This window comes from Cynocephalus volans, chromosome 8 (assembly GCF_027409185.1).
Source record: "Cynocephalus volans isolate mCynVol1 chromosome 8, mCynVol1.pri, whole genome shotgun sequence".
In the NCBI taxonomy this organism is placed as follows: Eukaryota; Metazoa; Chordata; class Mammalia; order Dermoptera; family Cynocephalidae; genus Cynocephalus; species Cynocephalus volans.
Window position 1 is genome coordinate 17,957,675 of NC_084467.1, and position 22,102 is coordinate 17,979,776.

General features: G+C 50.8%; 1 protein-coding gene across 1 annotated transcript in view; it reads left to right on the forward strand.

Moving 5' to 3' along the window:
- EPHB2 (EPH receptor B2) overlaps positions 1 to 22,102 on the forward strand; it is a 128,576-nt gene that overhangs the window by 102,653 nt on the left and 3,821 nt on the right. Inside the window, exons 6-12 of the mRNA XM_063103585.1 lie at positions 266 to 390; positions 8,723 to 8,885; positions 10,993 to 11,101; positions 11,984 to 12,048; positions 19,175 to 19,297; positions 19,893 to 20,140; positions 21,040 to 21,255. Coding sequence (XP_062959655.1) covers positions 266 to 390; positions 8,723 to 8,885; positions 10,993 to 11,101; positions 11,984 to 12,048; positions 19,175 to 19,297; positions 19,893 to 20,140; positions 21,040 to 21,255 — 1,049 coding nt within the window. The remainder of the gene's footprint in view (positions 1 to 265; positions 391 to 8,722; positions 8,886 to 10,992; positions 11,102 to 11,983; positions 12,049 to 19,174; positions 19,298 to 19,892; positions 20,141 to 21,039; positions 21,256 to 22,102) is intronic.

Here is a 22,102-nt window from a genome sequence, read left to right on the forward strand (position 1 = left end):
GGCTCGAGCTTCCCCAGGGATGGCCGAAGGTGTTGGTGTCTGTAATCTGAAGGTGCCCTGTGGGAACTTAGCGGCAGCACGACCATGGCCCTGCACAAGCCAACTGCCTCCCGTCGGCTCCCCCAGGCTGGCTGTGTGGCCTCAGCCAGATGCCTTCCTTCTCTGGTCCCACAGCTCCCCATCTGTCCAGGCGCCTCCGAGGTTGGGCCAGAAGCTACATCCTCTTGTGCCCATCCTGACCCCTGTGCTCTGGCCTCTCTTCCAGCTCCATCAGCCGTGTCCATCATGCACCAGGTGAGCCGCACTGTGGACAGCATCACCCTGTCGTGGTCCCAGCCAGACCAACCCAACGGCGTCATCCTGGACTATGAGCTGCAGTACTATGAGAAGGTACCTGTGCTCCGGCTGCTCTTCCCACCACCCACATCCCCAAGGTCCCTCTCCCAGGCTGAGGCCTGGGGCTTCTACCCTCCTGCAAGACGAGACACGTGGGTGCAGCAGAAAGAGTGCCAGCTTTGGGGTCAGGCCCCCTGGCTCCCCATTGTGCTCCACTCCTCCTGGCTGTGACACTCAGACTGGTATCTGGACTTCTCTGAGTCTCACTTTTTGGTGTGGGGGATCCAGCCAGCGATCTCAGTAAAATGCAGCAGTCACAGCCCCTTCCCCACTAAGACCCCCTTTTATCTTAACTTCAGTGGGTCTGATATGAAAAACTGGTTTTCCAAAAAGTTGTACTTGAGTAATAATCATTCACCTGTTGTTCAGCAAAGATTTGAAACTGCTCAAGACAGCATCTGTACAGGGCGAGAGAGCTGGAGCTTCCTGCCCGTGTTGCTCTGATTCCAGCGAAAACATTTGTTTCGTTTGCCCGAGTGCCCTTTGTATGGGGAGAGGGTGATTTCTCTTTGAGCTTGTAGATCACACCCTTATTACTCCCTTCAGGGACCCAAGGTTGGAAGCCACTGGTATAGCAGGAGCACTGGACTAGGAGAAGCCATTGGCTCTTAACCAGCCCTGTGACCTTGGGCAGGCGTCTTTCTCCTTCTGAGCCTCAGTTTCTGCTTGTGTCAAGTGTGGATGAGACCACCTCTGGTGTGAGGGCTTGTGGGTCAAGGGGAAAAGGCAGGTGCAGCGCCCAGCACAGTAGCTGGCACTCAGCGGAGGCGAGTGTGCCTACCTCTCCTTCCTGCTCTGCCCTGCCTGCTGCACGGTGTGCGGGGACAGCGCGGTAGAAGGCCACGTGAATGTGGGGCCTGCACGACAGGGGTCGGGAGAAACTGGACATCAGGGGCCCCAGGAGAAACTCTCCCTTTTGACTGATGTCTTCTCTTACCTGCTTCCTGAGGCACCAAACAGCCACAGAGGCTGCAAGCGCCCCTGGAAAAGGTGTCACTGGGCTTCCGCTCAGACTAAGGTGTACATGACTGATAGGAAGTCTTTTAGTTGAGGGGAAGCGCACTGGGAACCAGAAACAGATGGAAAGGCTCTCCCTAGAGGCTGAGAGGAAGAGGTGGAGACAGGTCCAGCCAGTCCCGCTGGAGCCCCACTTTCTGAGGCCCAGCCCCACCCTTGTGCTCTGTCAGCTGCTGGGTCAGCTAAACGCTGGTGCGTCTCGGGGCTCATCAAACACTTGCCCAGCCTTCCCCGGCTGGCCTACCCATTGTGCACTTCCTGGCTCATCCCCTCCTCTAGGCAGCACATTCCAAGAGCTCAGGGACCACATCTCTTCCAGTCACCACCATCTCCCCCAGCAGCCTGGGCCTGGCACCAACGAGACACTTGATAAGTGTTGATTGAATGAATAAGTGAATGCATCCTTCCTTCCCCGTGGCCTGTGCCCCAACCACTGCAAAGCACTCACCAGAAAGCCCCTGAACACCCTGGGGTCTTCATGTCTCCAGTCCCCCCACCCACCACCTTGCTGCCCACACTCTTCCTTTAGCCCTTTCCTCTTCTCTGCCTGTCAGAATCTTCAGGGTCCCCCCAAAATGTCACCTCCGCCAGGAGTGAACGTCTTCTTTCCATGGACTCTGCCCGTCTCTTAAAGCACCACAGGTTGGCGGTGGGTTCTGATGTCTCCCCCAGCAGGCTGTGACCAATCAATGAGTGAATTGTATGAATGAATGAGACAGGTGGGTGATGGAGCCTGTGGATGAAAGGGGGAACTGAATGGGAGGCTGGATGCCGGGATGGATGGATGGATGGACGGATGGACGGACGGATGGATGGATGGATGGATGGATGGATGGATGGATGGATGGATTTCTTCCATTTAGACCACTCCCTGCCCCTCACATCCACCTGGCAATTTCCGACACATCCTTTCAAATCTCAGCTTAAAACATCGCCTCCTTACAGAAGCCCTCCCTTGCTGCTCAGACTCCCCATTTTCTGTTTTTCACAATTATAATTTTTAAATGTTATTGAGTACTTAGGCTGATGTAGAGATAGACTTACTTCCTCCGCTTTGAGTAGATAGTAAGTTCCTTAAGGGTGGAGACCTGGCCATTATCTTTGCTGTGTCTCTAGTACCTAGATACAATAGGTGCTCAGCAGATGTTTGCTCACTGACTAGGGGAGGTGACCATCAAGAGCCTGAGCCATGGATGAGGTGAAGAAAGCAGCTGCACCCCTCGCCCAGCCCCTGGAGGGCCTCAAAGGAGCCGGGCGTCCTGGCTAGCCGGACCAGCTGCACCCAGGCCCTGAGGAGCCAGCATTTCTGCTCCCTCCAGCCGGGACAGCTTAGCAGCTCAGAACTCAAAGGCAAAAAAAAAAAAAAAAAAAAAAAAAACCCTAATTAAGAAGCTTTGTGATTAAATGAAACTGCAAGTGTTTGTCCCTAAAGACAAGGAGCGGAAATGAGGAATCCTGGTGTGGGGTCCTGCCTGCGACCCATTTCCTACCACAGCGGGCAAACCTGGGGAGGCTGATGGAGATGTCAACCAAGAGGTAGCTCTGCCCTACTTTCTGCCACTGCCCAAGCCTCCCCAGGTCCCTGCCAGGGGTGGCAGGACCAGCAGGCTCTACAGATGCCAAGGTCACCAACTGCTCACATTTCATGAGCACTCACTATGTGCTAAGCACAACACCTCCATTATCTCATTGGTCCTCACAGCAGGACTCTTCGCCCTATTGGATGGGAGGGGAAACTGAGGCACAGAGAAACTATGTAACTTGTCCAAGAGCACCAAAGTCTACATTGGCAGAGCAAGGGTTTAGACCTGAGCTCTTACTCTTTGCCTGGCTCTCCTACGTCCCAGTTTTTCCCGGGGATGCTTCTGAAATGACCGTTAAGAGATAGAAAGGACCAGGCCCCTGCCGTGGAGAATTTTAGGCACAAACGGCAAGAGAGGAGCAGGGCTGAGAGCACAGCAGCCTGAGGTGTGGCCGTGATGAGAGATGGCCCTACTTCATCAGCCTGTCCCACCATGCAGGCGGGCCAGCTTGGCGTGGGCCAATGGAGAGATGGACACTGGTTCATTCAACACTGTCACTAGCTTTGGGTGGGGCCCTAAGCTGGGTACCAGGAATACTGAGAGTAATCAGACAGCCTGGAAGCCTCAGAGACTTCACATTCCAGGGAAAAAGAGGCTCAGACACTCACAGCCATGAGACACAGTGTGATACTAGCCACAGGAGGGCCAGCAAAGGTCCCACGGGGCACCAAGGAGGGGCCCACAATCCTGGAGTAGGTGAGGGGAAGACTTCATTCAGTGACAATTGAGCTGAGTCTTGAAAGATACCAGGAGTTATTTTTAAAAGGGGGGTGGGGGGCACTGGCCAATTAGCTCAGTTGGTTAGAGCACAGTGTTGTAACACCAAAGTCAAAGGTTCGGATCCCCATACTGGCCAGCCGCAAAAAAAAAAAAGATGCTAAGAGTTCACCAGATAGACACATATGAGAGCAGAAGCATTCCAGCAGCAGGCACAGCATGCTCAAAGGCCCTGGGGCAGGAACGTGCTGGCTGCATTCGGGGGCAAGCGGCAGGGGAGGAGGCTGGGGAGGGAGACAGAGCCGGGCTGTGGTGGGTCTTCCAGGCCTTGGGAGTCTGGATTTGATTTAAATCGTAATGGGAAACCATCAGAAGGTTCTCAAATGATGTGATCTGATTCAGATTTCTTTAAAGATCTGTGTAGCTTGCTGTGTGGAGTGTAGACTGCAAGGGGGACCTGGAGACACAGGGAGACCCTGTTCAGGGCTCTCATGGAACACCAAGTAAGAAATGATGGTAGCATGGAGTAGGGGTTTTGGCAGTAGAGATGGTGAGAAGCTGACAGATTCAGACAATATTTTAAAGCCCGGGGACCAGGGAAAAGTGAAGGGTGATTTCCAGGGAATAGTGATGCCTTTTCCTGGAGCAGATGGAGGTTTGTATTTTGAGATGTAGGTGTTAGTGCTGCTGGGGGGAGATCAGAGGGGGCAGCTAAGAACAGCCAGGGGTGTATGCAGAGGGATAAGAGAAGCAGCAGGACAGAATCCAGGAGAACGTCACGACATAAGGAGGGGTAGAAAGAGGAGATGCTGAATGTGTCAGAGGAGGCACCGGCAGAGGGGTAGGAGGAGAACCAAGAGTGGTTTCTGTCACTGACCTCTCGGGCAAGGCTGTTATATCCTAGCCATCACCTCTACCTTCCAGGGTCACCCCGCTATCAGGGAGGAACAGCCAGGCTGCGAATGATGAGATTTATTTCTGACAAGTCTATGGCCAGCTCTTACCTAGCACTTCGGAATCCTCCTGGCGCCTGCCATCGATTTCTTCTGTGAACGCTCCAGATCTTCCTAGGAAGGGAAGTTAGATACTGAGTCCTGCAGGCCTTGGAGGCCCCACCCCCACCATCTCTCCCACTCCTCCTTTCCTTCTTTAGAAAGGGCTCTTTTGGAATGGACTTTCTGTTTGGCCTTTCCCCAGCTCCACTGGGATTTCCCAGCCTGCCCGGAGCCCAGAGCTGACAACCGCTTTGCCGGAAGGCTTCTGGATGCAGCTGATGAATGGCGTTAGCCTCGCTGCAGACCCAGGGCTGGCTGTTTCCATCGGCTCTGGTGTCCCGGGGGAGGTGGCCTCCTTTGGCAGCTGCCCCAAAGCACACAGGTTCATGCTCTCCTTGGCTCCCCAAGGAGAAGAGTTATTCCTGAGTCTGCCTGTGGTGGATAGGCCCTTGCAGGCCACATCAGTTTCAGTGTTTCTCCAACAGAAATGTCTACTCAGCAGGGTTGGAGGGGAAGGACATTCCAGGCAGAGGGAGCCAAGGATGGGTTGGGGGGTGAACTATGAAAGTCCAGTCTGTATTCAGGTTGTCACCCAGTGTACCTGGAGCAGGATCTACCTGGAGAGGTTTGGTCACTCATTCATTCACTTTTGCATTCATTCATCCATTTAATGAACCTTGGTGAAGGCTTGCTCTATAATGGTGTTGATGATAACGGTGATGATGATAGAGAACACTTGTTAAGTCCTTATGTGTGCTTGAGACTGTGCTAAACCCTTTACCTATATTTTTTTATTGAATCTCTACAACCACCCCATGTGGAACCTACTGGTGTTATCCCACTTTAGGGAAGAGAAAACCAAGGCTCAGAGGGCTTAAAACATGTGCCAGTGCCTCAGTGGCCCTAAATTCCCAGGTAAGGATAAGTGAATTTCATACTGAATTTTTTTCCCATCACCTGTTGGTGCTTAATCACTGTTCAGAGAACAGTACTCCAGAGAGAAGAAAAACGGGAGGGAATTGATGTCTCTAGAGCATCTCCAATGTGCCAAGTACTACTGGATCAAATTTTATCTTCACAACAGCCCTGAGAGGTTGGCATTTATTGTTCCATTTTCTGGAATAGAAAACAGGGACTCAGAATTAAAGTCTTTCCCAAGGTCACAATGGAAGAACTGAGAATTGAAACAGATTTTCCAATCCCATGCTCTGTCTTGTGCATGGCTTTAGAGAAGGGATTTGCTCATGTTGGTGCCTGACTTTTCCAAGGCATCAACAGTTACGCTCATCTCCTTTGTATAATCTGGAACTTAAAGCCTGTAACATCTCTTAAGTGGGCACCCACGCAGTCTGTAATCAAACCCCTTTTCAAGCCCTGCACGTCCCATGTTGGGCAGCGGCACCTAGTGGCCATGTCTGGTACTGCATCCCGGGTTGTGTAGATTTTGAATAGTTTGATGTTCACTCATTAAGTCGATAGTTAGTGAGCACCTGCTGTGTCCCAAGCCTGGGGGTCCAGAGATGAACAAGACAAGGCCCCTGCCCTCAGAGAACCCACATTCTTAAAGAAGAAGGTTATACATATATTAGAACAATATGTGGGAGAGGAGATAGTGGACCCGCAACTCCGGGCTGGGAAAGCCTCCCCAGCAAAGGTGGCACTTGGGCTGAGTTTTGAACGATGAGTAGGGAACTTCCAGACAGATGAAGAAAAGGTATTTCAGACAGGGCAACAGTGCTTACAAAAGCTTAGAGTGTCTAGGTAATGTAGGGTTTCCAGATAAAATACAAGATACAAGATCAGAAATCCAACTGATCATCTATACTTTTATTTGCTAAATCTGGCAGCCTTCCCAGGGAAGGGGAAAGTTGTTGGGGATGCCTGGAGCCCAGAGGATATTGGGATGGGGCAGGAGAGACTGGAAAAGGGCAGGTCATGAAGAGTCAAGAATGCCAGGCTAAGGAGTTTGCCTTCACCCTGCAGGCATTGGGGAAGGACTCTGTGTGCAGGACCCTATGCCTGGTACAGAGCAACAAAACACAGCCCCTTCCTCATGAGCTTACAGTCAAGGGGCAAGATGAGCCTGGGCCCAGGGTGGGGGGGTGTAGCAGAAACCCCATCCTCTAGCACCCACAGCAAATGCTGCAGGGCTCAGAAGAGAGAGAGGCACATCTGGTTGGGATGTCAAGGAGGCTTCCTGGAAGAAGCAACAGATGATCTGACTCAGGAAAAGAGACTGCTGCTGCCCACCACAAACTGTCCCTGCTTCCCCCTGCTATGGGAGTAGGGGAGAAACACTCACAGGGCAGCCCCCTTCGCTAGATCCCAAGCTCTCTCTCACCTTCCTGCCTTTGCACCTGCTGCTATTTCTGCCAGGAATGCCTTTCTTTGCCTGGGTGACTCCTATTTGTTCTTTAAAATTTCATTCCAGTGTTCCCCCTACCCTCCCAGGCCAGATCACATCCTCGTCAGCTCATTGTGCTTACCCTACCACTGTAAGCATTTCATACGTATTGATTCATTTTATCCTATAAAGAACCTTTGAGGTAGCTACTGCTATTATCTCCATTTTACAGATGAAGACACAGAGAAGTTAAGAAACTTGCCTAATGTCACAGAGGTAATAACTAGTAGAGCCAGGGTCTGAACCCAGAAAGTCTGGCTCCAGTGTGTGATCTTAACCTCCATACTATAAAGCCTGTAATGGCATTGCTCACACTGAATGTTCAAGAGGGTTTTCAAGGGCTCTGTGCATCCCGTGATACATACATGTGATCAGCATGTATGATTAGGAGTGTGCTTTTCTGAATAAGAGTTCACAGATTTCCATCAGCTTCTGAAAGAAGTTCATAGTCTTCAAAGGGTTGAGATCCCCACACTGCTTTTCTGGACTGTGCTCTCCAAGACCAGGGTCTGTGCCTCAGCCCCCTGTGGCACCCCAGCACCTAGCCCAGGTCTAGTGCAAAGAAGGTATTTGGGGAAGGTTTGCTGGGTGACTGATGATGCTGCAATGAGCATCCTCTGTACCCACCCCAACCACATGGTCCCCCCCAGTGCAGCAGCTGGATCTTTGCCCTATCCCAGACTCCTCGGATCACCCTGGGCAGTGCTCTGAAGGCCAGAATTTGTATTCTGCATCTCTCAATGGAGGGAACATTAGGTCCTACATACCTAAAGGCATGGACATTAGAGGTGGCTCTATGAAAGAACCTGGTTTTGAGTTCCAAAGCTGCCACCAACTGATATGTGTGACCTTGAGCATCGTTTTCCCTTTCTGGGCCCTAGTTCTTGCCTCACCCAAGCATGCTGAGGCTAAACAGGGATCCTCCCGCTTAACCCATCATGGCATAGGGCAGGGAGGGGGATGCAGAAGTGAATGAGATGGGCCCTCCCCTACCGTCTCCAGGAACTCACAGTCTAGTCCTCAGGGCCTGCACACAGACACCCTCCAATTAGTGTGTATCAGTCAGCTGTTGCTGAGATAATACCACAAAACAAACAATCCCCAAAAGGCAATGGCTTATGACAATGAGTGGCTATTTCTCTTGCTCTTGGGTTTGTCTGTGTGTCAACTGGGCTGGCCCTGTTTCAGCCTAGGAGCTGGATCAGGGTCTTCACATGTTTCTCATTCTAGAACCAGCGATTCCCTAGCGCAAGCCTCTCATGGCAGATGGCAGAAACACAAGAGGCCAAGGCAAATCATCAAGCATATGTAAAGCCACTGCTTGCATCACGTCCTCTAGAATATTCCAGTGGCCAAAGCAAGTCACATGCTCCAATCCAACATCCCTGAGGCAGAGACGTATACTCTGCCTACTTTTGTGAGAAGTGTTGCAAAGTCACATGGCAAAAGGCATGGGTGTGTGATTCTGTTACAGGGAGGGGGTGAGGAATTGGGAGCCATAAATGCTTATCCAATGGCCAGACCTGCCCCAACATGGCGGGAGTGGGCAGTGAGCTCTGGGCTCACTGTGGACAACAACGTCACTAACGGTCTTCTCTGTTCCTCGGCAGGAGCTCAGTGAGTACAACGCCACAGCCATAAAAAGCCCCACCAACACGGTCACTGTGCAGGGCCTCAAAGCCGGCGCCATCTATGTCTTCCAGGTGCGGGCACGCACCGTGGCAGGCTACGGGCGCTACAGCGGCAAGATGTACTTCCAGACCATGACAGAAGGTGAGCAGAGTCCAGCGGACAAGAGGAGGGGGCACTGACTCCACAAACAGAACAAACTCAAGGGCCACCATCCCTTCAAAGCACTTTTGTGCAAATTAGAAAAGGCACCCCTCTTCTGGGTGTCAGCCCTCCCTCCTTCCTGATTGCCAATCTTGTGCACTGTACAACCTGCACAGTCACGTATAGAGGCCCATTTCTGTGGCCCAGAAAGGATACGGACTCCACCTCGACCATCATGTTAGCCAGGCCACTTTCTTTCCCAGGACTCTTGGGAGCTCAGTCCTAACTTGTAAAGCCACTCTGAGCAAGTCACTTCCATTCTCTGGTTCAGATTTCTCATCTATAAAATGAAAACATCATATTTAATCTAAGAGAGTAAACATGTTTTATCCACACACAACTCAATGACTTGCAGTTGGTTTGAGAAGGATTCTGAAGCCACATCTGAGGGCAGCAGGAAGAAGAGCTGGGATGGATTAGTAATGTCTGCCTTGGACAAGGGAACGGTAGGCTGCAGCCTGCATGCTGTGTGTTTCCCAGACTGGGACGACATGGCCTCGAAGTACCACTCCTGCTCTAATAATCTTTGAGGAGCAACATAGTTTAAAGAGTGTGAGCTCTGAAGCCAGATGGATGGGGATTCCAGTGAGGATTCAGCCCTAACTCTGTGGCCCAGAACAAGTCACCTCCCTCCATTTTCTCAACCATAAATGAGGGTGATAATAGTAATCTCATTATTATCACCATCATTATCATCAAACTAGTGTAAGGACACAGCACAGGGTTGACAGTAGATACCACCCATAGTCAGCACTCACCAAATAATAGTTAAGTCATGGTTGTCATTGCTGTGAGTCTGGGAGCCCATCCCCAGCCAGCTGAGCTCTAGGGCAGCTTTGCCTGTGACCAGACTCCAGCATCCCTTCTTAGCATCTGCTCCAGCCACTGGACGTGGGCCTTGGTCTTTGTCTGGTTGAACACTTCAGAGGACCTCTAACTTCTTGTCCTATCACAGAAATCCTCCCCTATGGCTTTGCCATCTCACCAGCACTTACCTCCTCTGTAACCCCCTCCTCATGGCCAGCCCTTTTCACCTCTCTAAGCCCTTTTCCATGTTGCATGAGTGTCACTGATTGGGAATGAGGGTCTGTCCCAAGATCCTTTCTTTATTAATTCAGCAAATGTGTGCTGGGGCCCTGCCATGTGTCAGGCCTGTGTGGGCACTAGGAACTCAGAGCTGACCTCAACAAGCTCCTGTTCTGATCAGGGAGGCATAATAAAATAAAATTTAAAATGATGATGATATTGATGGCATTGCAAATGTACCAAGTGGTTTCCAAGAGCCAGACCAATTCTAAGTACATCTTATACCTTATCTCAGTTAAGCCCCAGCCTTGGGTCAAGCAGACCTGGGTTCGAGTGCTGGCTTTGGCCACTTCCTGTGTGCCCTCAGGCAAATCATGACCTCACTAAGCTCAGTTTCCTCATCTGTAAAGTGGGGTAATCGCAGGGAGTACATCATAGGGCTGTCTGAGATTCAAGCAAAATATGTAACATGCTTAGCACAGTGACTGACACACGAAACACTCAACAATAACAGTTAATGTTTATTGAATGCTTGCTATGTGCCAAGTGTTGTTCTAAGTGCTTTATACAACAATCCCATGAGATGGGAACTATTCTCCCCCATTTTACAGATAGGGAAACTGAGGCACAGAGAGGTTAAATCACTTTGTCAGAGTTCACACAGGCAGTAAGTGGCACCGTGGGGATTCAAGCCCAGAGAGTCTGGCTCCAGAGTCTGTGCTTCTAACTGCCTCTCTGTGTGTCAGCATCACTATTATTAATTTTCATATAAACATTGAGAGGTAGGCATTATTATGCCCATTTTATGGATGAGAAATTGAAGATTGGAGCAGTTCATGCATCCAAGGTTACTTGAGTGAGTGACAGCCCATTGTACCCAAGGGCATGTGACAGGTGCTCTGTCAGGAGCAGGAACAGGGCCCGAGGATGCCAGGAGACCCAGCAGGATGGCAGGGGCTGGGGGCGGGCGTTAGGACTCCCAGAGCCAGGCTGAGAATGCCGCGCTGTGCTTTCTCCCCAGCTGAGTACCAGACAAGCATCCAGGAGAAGCTGCCACTCATCATTGGCTCCTCGGCCGCTGGCCTGGTCTTCCTCATTGCCGTGGTTGTCATCGCCATCGTGTGTAACAGGTGGGTGGGTATCCCCAGGGCTGATTCAGGCCTGGCTGTCCAAGATGGGTTCTGTCCAGCCATGCCACCGTTCCTGAACAGCGTTGTGAACAGAAGAGGCATTCCCACAAGGGCCAGAGGCAGGGAGAGACTCGGGTAGGCCTGGATCCCCTCAAGTGGCCATCTGCTGCCTGAATGGCCACCATGAGCAGTTCATCCCATTGGGTTAGACATTGCCCTCGACAAGTCCATTATTCAAAGGGGTGGCACATTGAGACACTAGTACTTCAGCATGAAGGAGCGTCGCAGAACAGTGGGAAAGGACGACTGCTGGATGCTAGCAGCTAAGGGGAAGGCGGAAGGGGAGTACAGATCACCCCACTTTCTGCACCAGTTAAGTCCCCCTGGCTGAGGTGCTAGAAAGATGGGGAGGGCTTAGATGGGAGGAGGCAGGGGAAAGGGCATCACAAGGGGCTCGCACAGCAGGTGCAAAGGCAGGAGGGGGGGGCCCATTTCCTGACTTCCATTGGGCACAATGCAAAGAGACTCTCTTCTTCCTTAAAGAGTTCCCCACTTTAGACAGACTGGCCCATAAGGTCAGATGGACAGAAGCCTCTGGGATTTCTGGCACCAGAAGCCATGGCTGGAAGATGACTTTGCTCTTTGAAAGGGGCTTGGCTGGAGGGGGGACAGAAAAAAGAATGAACCTGGACTTGAGGTGGGAGAGATGGGAAGGGATGAGTGGGGCCAGAGGGCAAGGCTGCTAGGCAAGGGGCAGGCAGGGAGCCCTCTGGCAAGGGTGTGGCTTTGAGGGCCTGCCCACCCTCTCCCTAGCACCTACTGTGGCTCCCAGCTCCCCGGGCGCCTCCAGATGGCTCCAGCCCTTTGCTCTTGTTCCAGAAGACGGGGATTTGAGCGTGCCGACTCAGAGTACACGGACAAGCTGCAGCACTACACCAGTGGCCACAGTATGTATACACCCCAGCGGAACTGGCACCCTTGGGTCCTTTACTGTTGGTTCTCCAGTGACCTCTCCAGCCTTCTTTCACCTCCTTTTACCACGCTATAGCCAGACTGAATGTCAAACTGTTCCTTGGAGGAGCCAAGCTCACTCTCGCTTGTCAGCCTTTGCCCATGCTCTTACCTCCACGTGGGGCACCCTCTCCCTTTCTCTTTACTCAGCCCTCCAGCCTCATCATATACAAGCACCTCTGAGAAGTCTTCCCTGACCGTCCCCCACCCTGGGTTTAGGGCCCCAGTCTGTGTTTGCACAGCGCCCCCTTACCAGGATGCATTGTGATGGTTGTTTCCTTGTGGCTCCACAATTAAAACATGGGGCCCCTGAAGACCTGAAATTGTGTCTGACATTCATCACTGCCTCCCTTGCACCAGGATGGTGCCCAGCGCATAGTAGGCACTAGATACGTATTTGCCAAATAAATAAAGAAATTGAATGAATGAATGAATGAATGAGATGATGAGGATGCCAGGCTCTGACCCAGGAGGTGAGAAAGGCAGCAGGAGCCCCTTCCACCCTTTCTCGCTCTCACTCTGTGACTCCAGCCCCCTGTTCCTCCCTGGTAACTCCTCTGGTGGCAGCATCCCCCCCATCCAGTACCCCCTTTACCCCCAATGTCTCATCCTATGCCAGACCAGGGCTGGGGGTGCATGTGCCACACACACACCCAGAGCAGATGTCCCCTCCCCAAGGGCCAGAGAGAAAAGTAGATCATAGATTCTTCTCTCCATTTGATCTTGGCAGAAGCAGAAATCAGGGAGGAGGGAGAGCAGGGCTCAGGGGGAAAGCTTTGTCCTTACTTCAGCTCACTCAGCAAAAAGGAAGTCCAATACAGGTTCTCAGACTGTGTCCAGTGGGGTACCCCGGGGTTCCTCAGATGGCTGCCTCCAGACAAGGAGGATGATCATCGTATCCCTTCAATTGCCACACATCTGTTGTGGGCCAACCACGTGTGCCAGACACAATCCAGGTGTGAGGATACCCAAGTAAACGAACCAAATACCCCGGCCTCTGCAGAACTTATGTTCCAGTTGGAAGGACAGGGAATAAAAAAATATGTGTAGTAACTGAGGAAAGCGTATGGTTTATTAGAAGATGGAAGTGCTGTGGAAGAAGGCAAAGTAGAGCAGGGTGATGGGCTGAGAGTCGTGGGGTCACAGTTGCGTTTTAAATAGGGGAGTTGGGATCGACCTCAACAGTGGGTTTTATTTGAACAAAGACACAAAGGAGCTGGGGGAATGCGCTGCTCAGAGGTATCTGAGAGAAGAGCATTCCAGGCAGGGACAACAGCCAGTGCAAAGGCCCTGAGGCTGGAGCGTGCCTGGCAGGTTTCAGGAACAGCAAAGAGGCCAGTGTGACTGGAACAGTGAAGGGTGAGAGCAGATGGCATGAAGAAGCCACCGCATGCAGAGTCTTGTCAGCCTTGGCTTTTGCTCTGAGTGAAATGGGGAGCCGCTAGAAGGTTCTGAGCAGAGGACTGACGTGCTCTGAGTTCATCTCAGCAGGACTTCTCTGGCTGCTGTATGGAGAAGGGACCAAAGGGACTGAGGTAGGGAGACCAGTGAGGGTGGGTGTCAGAATAATCCAGGGAAGATATGACAGTGGCTAGACCAGCTGGCAGAGGCGGAGGGGGTGGGATGGGGTTGGATTCTATCTTGAATGTAGAGCTGCTAGAGTTGCTGTAGGATTGGATGTGGGGCATGCAAGAAAGAGCAGAGCCAAAGAGTTCTAGCTGTAAAGCTCCTGGGCTTAAAAATAGTTTTGGCCATACATGGAAAAATAATTAAACCATTGGCATTTCCAGAAGATAATTTAGGTAACTACTTAATGGACATGGAGATGGCAAACGATTTTCTAAGCATAAAAGCGGTGGGAGGATCACAAGAAAAAGATGGACACATTTAACTACACAGAAATAAAAATCACCTGTACATTAAAAATAGAAGTTATAAACTGCATTATCCCCTCCTGTTCCCCAAGTAACAAAATCATGATCGTAAATGTAGCTAGACACGTTGAGTGCATTCTACGTGCCAAGAATTGTTTTAATGCTTTATGTGTATTTATTCATTTAATCCTTATGATTTCACACTTTGAGTATGAGGAAACTGAGGCACAGGGGTCACACAGCTGCTCAGGGAAGGAGCTGGGGTATGAACCCCAGCTGTCTGGCTACAGAGTGTGCTCTGTGCTATCCACATTCTACTAAAATGAAATAAACCATCATCCGGAGCCATTTGGAGCGTCATTATTTGGAGCATGTGTCCGTAACAAGGAAACAAGTGAGACTGATTTTTAAAATAGACCCTAGGATTTGTTCATAGATCAACACTTTTTAAAGCCTAAGTTCCTACTCCCTGTGTCCTGAGATATAATATTAGATCTGAACAGGACTTTGTTCTTTTCAAAGTGCCACCAGCCTTATGATCCCATATCCACCCAGCAGCCCTGTGTGACCAGGATGGACGAGGAAGCTGAGGCTCAGAGATGTGTGTGCCTGGCTCATGGTCACCCTCATGATCTCATGTTTTCCATCATTTAGCAGGTACTGAGTGAGTACCAAGGTCCATAGTGCCTGGATGTGGAGCCAGAGGGACTGACCTGGTTTCTCATCCCTGCTCTGCCACTGGCCAGCTGGGTGACCGTGGGGAAGTCATCAAACCCCTCTGAGCCTCGTCATCTTTATATGGGAAGTAGGAGGAATGATACTTCTCTCACAGGGTTCTGAGAATTAAATGAATTAATGGATGTTAAAAGGTGCTTTGTAATAGTAATATTTAAAAATAGTCATCTCTTCTTTATGACAGATAAGTTATTCAGTCCTTTTATTTGCCAGCTACTGTACTAAACCCTTTTAAAAGATCCTCTAATTTAATCCTTGCACTCCCCTTATGAGGTAGGTACTGTTTATGATGCCCATTTTGTAGATGGAAAAAGTGAGGCACAGAGGTTAATTAACTCACCCAAGGACACACAGCTGGATCAACACAGTGGTTCGTCCTGGATTCAAACTCAAAAACAGCTTATATGTGACCCTTATTAATGGCAGAACCAGAATTCAAACCCAGGACTCTGCATGCCTGGTTCCTCTTCCCTCATCTTGAATTAACCATTTGGGTTCAGGATGAGTGGGTGGACCTGAGAGCCATAAATCCTCCAAACAACAGCCCAGCATGTTCTGTAGCCTCTGCCCACAGAGGTCCTCGTCCAACACAGACCAGCAAACACCCTTCTTTGGGGCCAGGCCTTGTGTGGTCTCTGGCCATGAGGAGCCCACCTTCTATTTCAGGAGACAGATAGGGAAGCACTCAGGAGCCTGGGGGTTGTAATGTAGACTCTACAGCCAGGCTGGCTTCAAACGCCACTTCTGCCCCTATTGGCTATGTCCATGTGCTCTTGGGCAGGTCATTTAACCTTTCTATGCCACAGTTTCCTCATTTGAAAAATGGGGATAATATTAGGTTGAACCAAATGAAATTGCTATTTTTGTAGGTCAGAAAGAGTTAAATATTGACAATTTCACAAATTTTTGCCTAGTAATAGCATCTACCTGGTAAGGTTGTTAGGAGGATTAATTGAGTAGGAAACAGTAAAGTGCCTGGAATAAGGCCTGGTACCTGGTAAATTCATGCTGAGCATACAGTCGGTGTTTATTAAGCATCTACTATACACCACTTTCAGATGTGTACTTCAGAGCCACTATTCTAGAGCAAGAGCTTAAAACTTGGTGTTCACAGACCCCTATAGCTTCCAGGGGCCTGTGAACACCCCCAAATCATATGTGGGGATTTAGGAGCGTGCACACACGTGGCAATACTTTTCTAAGGGGCAGATTCACAGCCTTCATCAAATGTTCAAAGGCATTCATGACCCCAAACAGGTGGAGAGAGAGAAAGAAGGCATGTAAATGAGTGATGCTACTACTCATTCAATGAGCATTTATTGAGCACCCACTGTGTGCCAGGTGCTGGGAGTTAGCAGGAACAAGACAGACATGGCCTCTGTCCTCCAGGGGAGAGGGTAAGGCAAACCCGTGAAGGCAGCAGAGTGTTCCCGAAAGGAGTATCAGTAGGCTGTAGGCATTTGTACCTGAGAGCCCTGGTATGAGGAGGAAAAACCACAGAGACATCAGGGCTGCAGGAGTGGGGGTGGAGAAGGACTGAGGGAGCCTGAGGCGAAGGCACAGGTCTGCACTGAAGGAATCCAGGCAGGCTTCACAGAGGAGGTGGCATTTGATCTGGTCACAGAGGAAGAGGAGAGGGTGTTCCGGGTGGAGAGAACAGCATGAACAAAAGCACAGAGGGAAGAGATTATGAAGTGTGTCTGGAACCCCTGGGTAAATAACTTACAGCTGGCAGGCAGGGAGCAGGAAGCTGTAAAGGGGACTGGTCATGGAGGGCTTGGAGTGCCAGGCAGAGGCACTTGCCTTTGTCCTGTGAGCAATGGAGAGCCCTCCTGGTCAATGCTCCTGCCAAGGCTTGCAATGGCTTCTAATTAGTTGGCAGTGAAGGTGACCAAGTAGGCTGTGAGCTCCTGCTGTGCTTCCCTTTAGTCGACACGTTTCTGTCCTCCCTCCCCAGCTGGCCCATCAGAAAGGGCTTCCCCCAGTTCTGCTGGGAGGGATGCTGAAGGCCAGTCACCAAGAACCGCAGGCCATGCACTGAATGCATCTGAGCAAGAAAGCAAGCATCTCCAGGGAGCTGATCCCCTTGCTCTGAGGAGGCAGACGGGCAGGGAGGGAGTCGTGGCTGAATCCTCCAGGAGGAGGAGACATGGACCAGATCTTGGTCGAATTTCATCCAGGCAGTGAACATGGTGATTGAGAGTACTGACCCTGGGCTCAAGTCCCATAGACCTGGCCTCAAATCCTGGCTGTGCCATTTGTTAGCTGTGTGGCCTTAGCCAGATTACTTAGCCTCTCTGAGCCCCGATTTTCTGATGTGTGAAATGGGGATGATTATCCCTTCCTCCAAGAGTTGTTGGGAGGAGGAGATGAGATAATGCATATGAAGAGCCTGGCACAGTGTCAGGCACAGACAAAGGGCTCAGGAAATGACAGCTGCTATTATTGTTATTCTATCTGTCATCTGGATCCTGCTCAGCTCTGCAGACATTGGGTGTCTATTGTGTGCAGAGCTTTATGCAGTGTGCCAGGGGAGGGAGAAACAAGAAAAGATCGTGCACCATCCACCCTCCTCCCAGGCACTCACAGTCTTGGATGGTGCTTCTTAACCTCTTTGGGGGTCTCAGACTCCTGTGAGACTCTGCTGAAAGTTTTGGATCCTAGGGAAGGCTGGTTAGTTCATTTGGATAGAGCGTGGTGTTATGACACCAAGGTCAAGGATTTAGATCCTCGTATCAGCCAGCCACCAAAAAATTTTTTTAAATTTTTAATTAAAAAAAAAAGGAAGCTTTGGATCCTGTGACCAGAAAAACACAAATATGTCTATGTGTGTATGTGTATAAAATTATAAGATTAAAAAAATCCAGAGGTCTGTACTCAGGAATGGGTTTTTGAGAACTTTTATTTTCAATAATATTTATTTTCATAATTTTTGAACTTTATAAGGATCATAAATTACTTTTTGAGTCCAAAAAGGAGATAATAATAAATGCATTCCATTTCGGGAGTTTACCACACCTCCCAAATCTCATCCTGGGACTTGCCAAGTGGCTCACAGACCCAAATTAAGAACTTCTGACCTAAAAGGCTAGACAAACACCCACACAAATAATCCCAAATAAAGCTAATGTGTTAGAGCAGCTGTTGGCAAACTTTTCTGTAAGGGGCCAGATAGTCAATATTTTAGGCTTAGTGGGTCTCTGCTGTAACTTCTCAACTCTGCCATTGTAGTGTGAAAGCAGCCACAGACAAAGAAATGAGCATGGCTGTGTTCCAATAAAACTTTATTTACAAAACAGGCAGTAGGCCAGTTTGCCAGCCCCTATGTGGAGGCTCCAACTCCTAGATTTCTAGATTGTCCGAAGTAGTGGCTGAGAGCGGTCAACTAATATGTCCGAGGTCACGCCACTGAGCAGTGTTGACAGCCCCACTCACCAACCAGCCCAGCCTTGCAGTGACCCAGGGACTCCAGCTCCCAACTCCTAGAGCTGTTGCCTCCAAAGTCACAGCTCCCTGAGAGTATGGGCAAGAAGAGGAAGGCCTGGGCTGGGAGAGGGCCAGAAGGTCTGGGGATGGAAGACCAGTTATCTGGGAGGGAATGTGGAATGGATTATCTTTCTCTTCCTTCAAAGCATTTTGCTGACTCAGTGCTGGGTCAGAATTAGGTCTTTAACATCCGAGTTACCACCTTCTCTTTCTGCATCAAAAAATAAAAATCTGCATCAGATGAGGAATCACTATGCCCTATGTCCAGCCTCACACTGATCACCGGGAAATCAGGGATCCAGAAAGGTTTAAGACTTGGCGAGCGGGGACTCAGGAAGTGGGCCCAGCAGCTGTGGGTACTCAGACCCTGGTGGGCAGGGTGGCCCGTCCAGGCTCTGAGGCCTGCCCGGGAGGGCTGGGCAGCTATAAAGGGCTCCTGGGGGGACAGGAGGCTTGAATGAGGCCTTGAGAGACAGAGAGGTCTCCTTAGCAGGAACCCAGAACGACATGGTCTATTGCCTGCTCTTTGTGTGTTTTAGTTCCAATTTCCTCTCTTCCTTTTTGACTTCTGCTTCCTCTACTTTGCATCCCTTGATTTCTCTGTCACAAGGGCAGCAAACCTATCTATCCTTTTATCCTTCTATGCCCACACCCATAACAGACGTTACTAACCAATCCTGACAGTGTTTTAGCTGCTCCAGAAAGCTATTACTATCAATTAGAGTTGGAACAAGAGCTAGAACCTATTTGTAACTCTTGCTGGTCTCTCCTTTCCCCTCACCCTTCTACCCAGTGTCTTTCTGCTTAATGAGGCCCAGAGAGGTCAAGTGACCTCCAGGGAATTGCCCATTTCTTATGGGGGGCCATGTGGGAGTGGCTGTCCCTCCATGCAGGGACTGGCTCCCACTTTTCTATTTGTGCACATCTTGAGTCAGTCTATGTGACCAAGCCTGGTCTTGTCCCCCAGTGACCCCAGGCATGAAGATCTACATCGACCCTTTCACCTATGAGGACCCCAATGAGGCAGTGCGGGAGTTTGCCAAAGAAATTGACATCTCCTGTGTCAAAATTGAGCAGGTGATCGGAGCAGGTAGGTGGCTGGTACCCTCACAGGTACCATGGCCTCAGACATGGGTGGGAGGCCACCCCAGTGTGTACTCCTGGGGCAGAGGGTAGGATGTGGAGCAAGTGCCTCGAAGTACCCTCCAAGGCCTGAAGGCTCAGAATGCTCAAGGTAGAAGGGCCCTCAAAGGTCATCCAGTAAAACCACCTCACTGACAGAAGGAGAAACTGAGGCACACGGCTGGGAAGGAGCTTGCACAGCAAGTCAGAGATTGAACTGGGTCTGGAACCCAGTCCTCCAGACTCTTAGTCCAGTGCTCTGTCCTTCTTCCCGCCATTTGTCCCAGGCCCCTTTCCCCATCACCCCAGGTTCCCCTACATCCTCCGCCCAATGCACAGCCAAATACCAGGGACAACCGTGGAGAATTTACTCTCTGCTCCCAAAGGTGGCTGGGACTTTCTAGGTCCCCAAATTCTCAAAGGGGTTCTACATCTGACAGGATGAGTTGACCACTGAGGAGAAAGAGAACCCACAGGCCCTAGGAGGGAGGTGACAGGGAACAAGGAGATGGCATTTCCACCTGACAAGTGACAGCCTGCCTCTCTCGGTGTGTCTGTCCCAGGGGAGTTTGGCGAGGTCTGCAGTGGCCACCTGAAGCTGCCAGGCAAGAGAGAGATCTTTGTGGCCATCAAGACGCTCAAGTCGGGCTATACTGAGAAGCAGCGCCGGGACTTCTTGAGTGAGGCCTCCATCATGGGCCAGTTCGACCACCCCAACGTCATCCACCTGGAGGGTGTTGTCACCAAGAGCACACCCGTGATGATCATCACTGAGTTCATGGAGAACGGCTCACTGGACTCCTTCCTCCGGGTAGGGGAGGTCGAGAGTGCCAGGGGCCCATGAGTGAGGCAGGGAAAGGGATGGTGGACATAGCTTCATACTGTCAGGGACTGAAGAGGTCTTGGAAAAGCTCTAGGTCAGGAATGGCTTGCAGGCTGCCACTTTTCGTTCCCTTACCCATGGCAGGCATTGCTAATCAACCCAGCACTCTCTCCCACTAAGCCCAGAAGCAATTTCCAAATCCTCCTCATTGTGGTTCCCCAGGAAGCCACAAACAGTCGATCAGGGTTGGCACACAACCTGAAATCTGCTTCCATTCATGCTCTTAGCCAGCCTACCCACCATGCACAGAAGGAAATGGGCTCAAAGAGAAGTAGAGTTTGGCCAGGGTCACCCAGAGGGTCAAGGTGAGAGCACAAGGCCAACAGAGGAAAATTTCAAGGCCCCCCAGGAGATCACAGCCAGCTAGACAAAGAGCACTGGACTGGGCATAAGAAGCATGCCATTGGACTGGTTGCCATTCAACAAATACCTATGAAGTACCTACTATGTGCCAGGCACCTTCCATGCACCTTCTTATTTAACTCAGAACAGCCCTAGGAGGTGGGTCTTACTTCTGCTCATTTAACATACAGATGAGGAAACTGAGACTCAGAGAGGTTAGGTCACATATCCAAGGTTGCACAGCCAGGAAAGGGCAGAGCCAGAGTCAAACCAGGTGTGTCTGCTCCAAAGCCCCTATTCTCTCCACCACCCTGAAGTTAGCCTCTCATGGGCCTCTCTAAGGTCCCCAGGCATCTGAGTCCTTCCCAAAGAGACCCCAGGGCCAAGGTGGCAGAGTCCTGCTCTGGTTCCCCATTGTGAGGATGACCCAGAGCTCTGATGCCTGCTCTTCTGTTTATTCTGTATTTTCTCCACTTCTCTCAAAGCAAAACGATGGGCAGTTCACAGTCATCCAGCTGGTGGGCATGCTACGGGGCATTGCAGCCGGCATGAAGTACCTGGCAGACATGAACTATGTGCACCGTGACCTAGCCGCCCGCAACATCCTCGTCAACAGCAACTTGGTCTGTAAGGTGTCTGACTTCGGGCTCTCACGCTTTCTAGAAGACGATACCTCAGATCCCACCTACACCAGCGCCCTGGTAAGATGGAGGCAGGAAACACCAGAGTGATGGGGCCAGAGAAGAGGGCATAAATACCTCTGCCTGCAATACGCTTTCACCGACACCTGTTCATGCCAAGTGCTGTGCTGGGCCCTGGAGATGTGGAGATGCGTAAACCATGGTTCCTGCCCTCTTGGAGCTCCCAGGCTGGTGGGAGACGCTGACGTGCGGAGCAATATGAGTGATGGAGCTATGAACCAGGACCCAGCCCTGGGAGGCAGAGGAGGGCTGGCTAGAGGGGGTGATGTCTGAGCTGAGAGCTGAGGGCCAGGGGAAGTTTGTCAGATGCCACATTCTCATGGCAAGGTCATTTGACTGTAATCCAGGCTGTAAGGGAGAAAGGCAGAGAGCAATAATGCTGGAGAGGTATATAGGGCCAGATCTTAGAGGTCCTTGAATGCCTAAGTGCAGGGCCCTCTCCTGAAAGCAGTTAGCGTTTTGGAGGGTTTTAAAGCAAAAGATATAAGACACCAGCCCTGGCCTGAAAGAGCTCAGAGACTAGTACAAGAGGAGCCAGGCAACTAGGCCAGTACTTTGAGTACTGTACTGTGTGAGAAGTGCCTTCCCGATGGCAGGTATAAAGCACCATTGTGGGACTGAGGAGAGTCGACAACTCTTCGGGAGCTAGAGAAAGGCTGTCAGAGGGACTTGAGGATGAGAAGGTTTCCAGATGACAGAATGGGAAAAGACACTTCATGTGCAAAAGCCCGGTGGTCTGAGGCATCATGGTGATTTGGGAGAACCATGAGATGCTTCATGAGATTGGTGCAGCACAGGACATGGGGTGGGGAGTATTGAGAGGAGGGGCCAGACAGGTCAGCCTCCC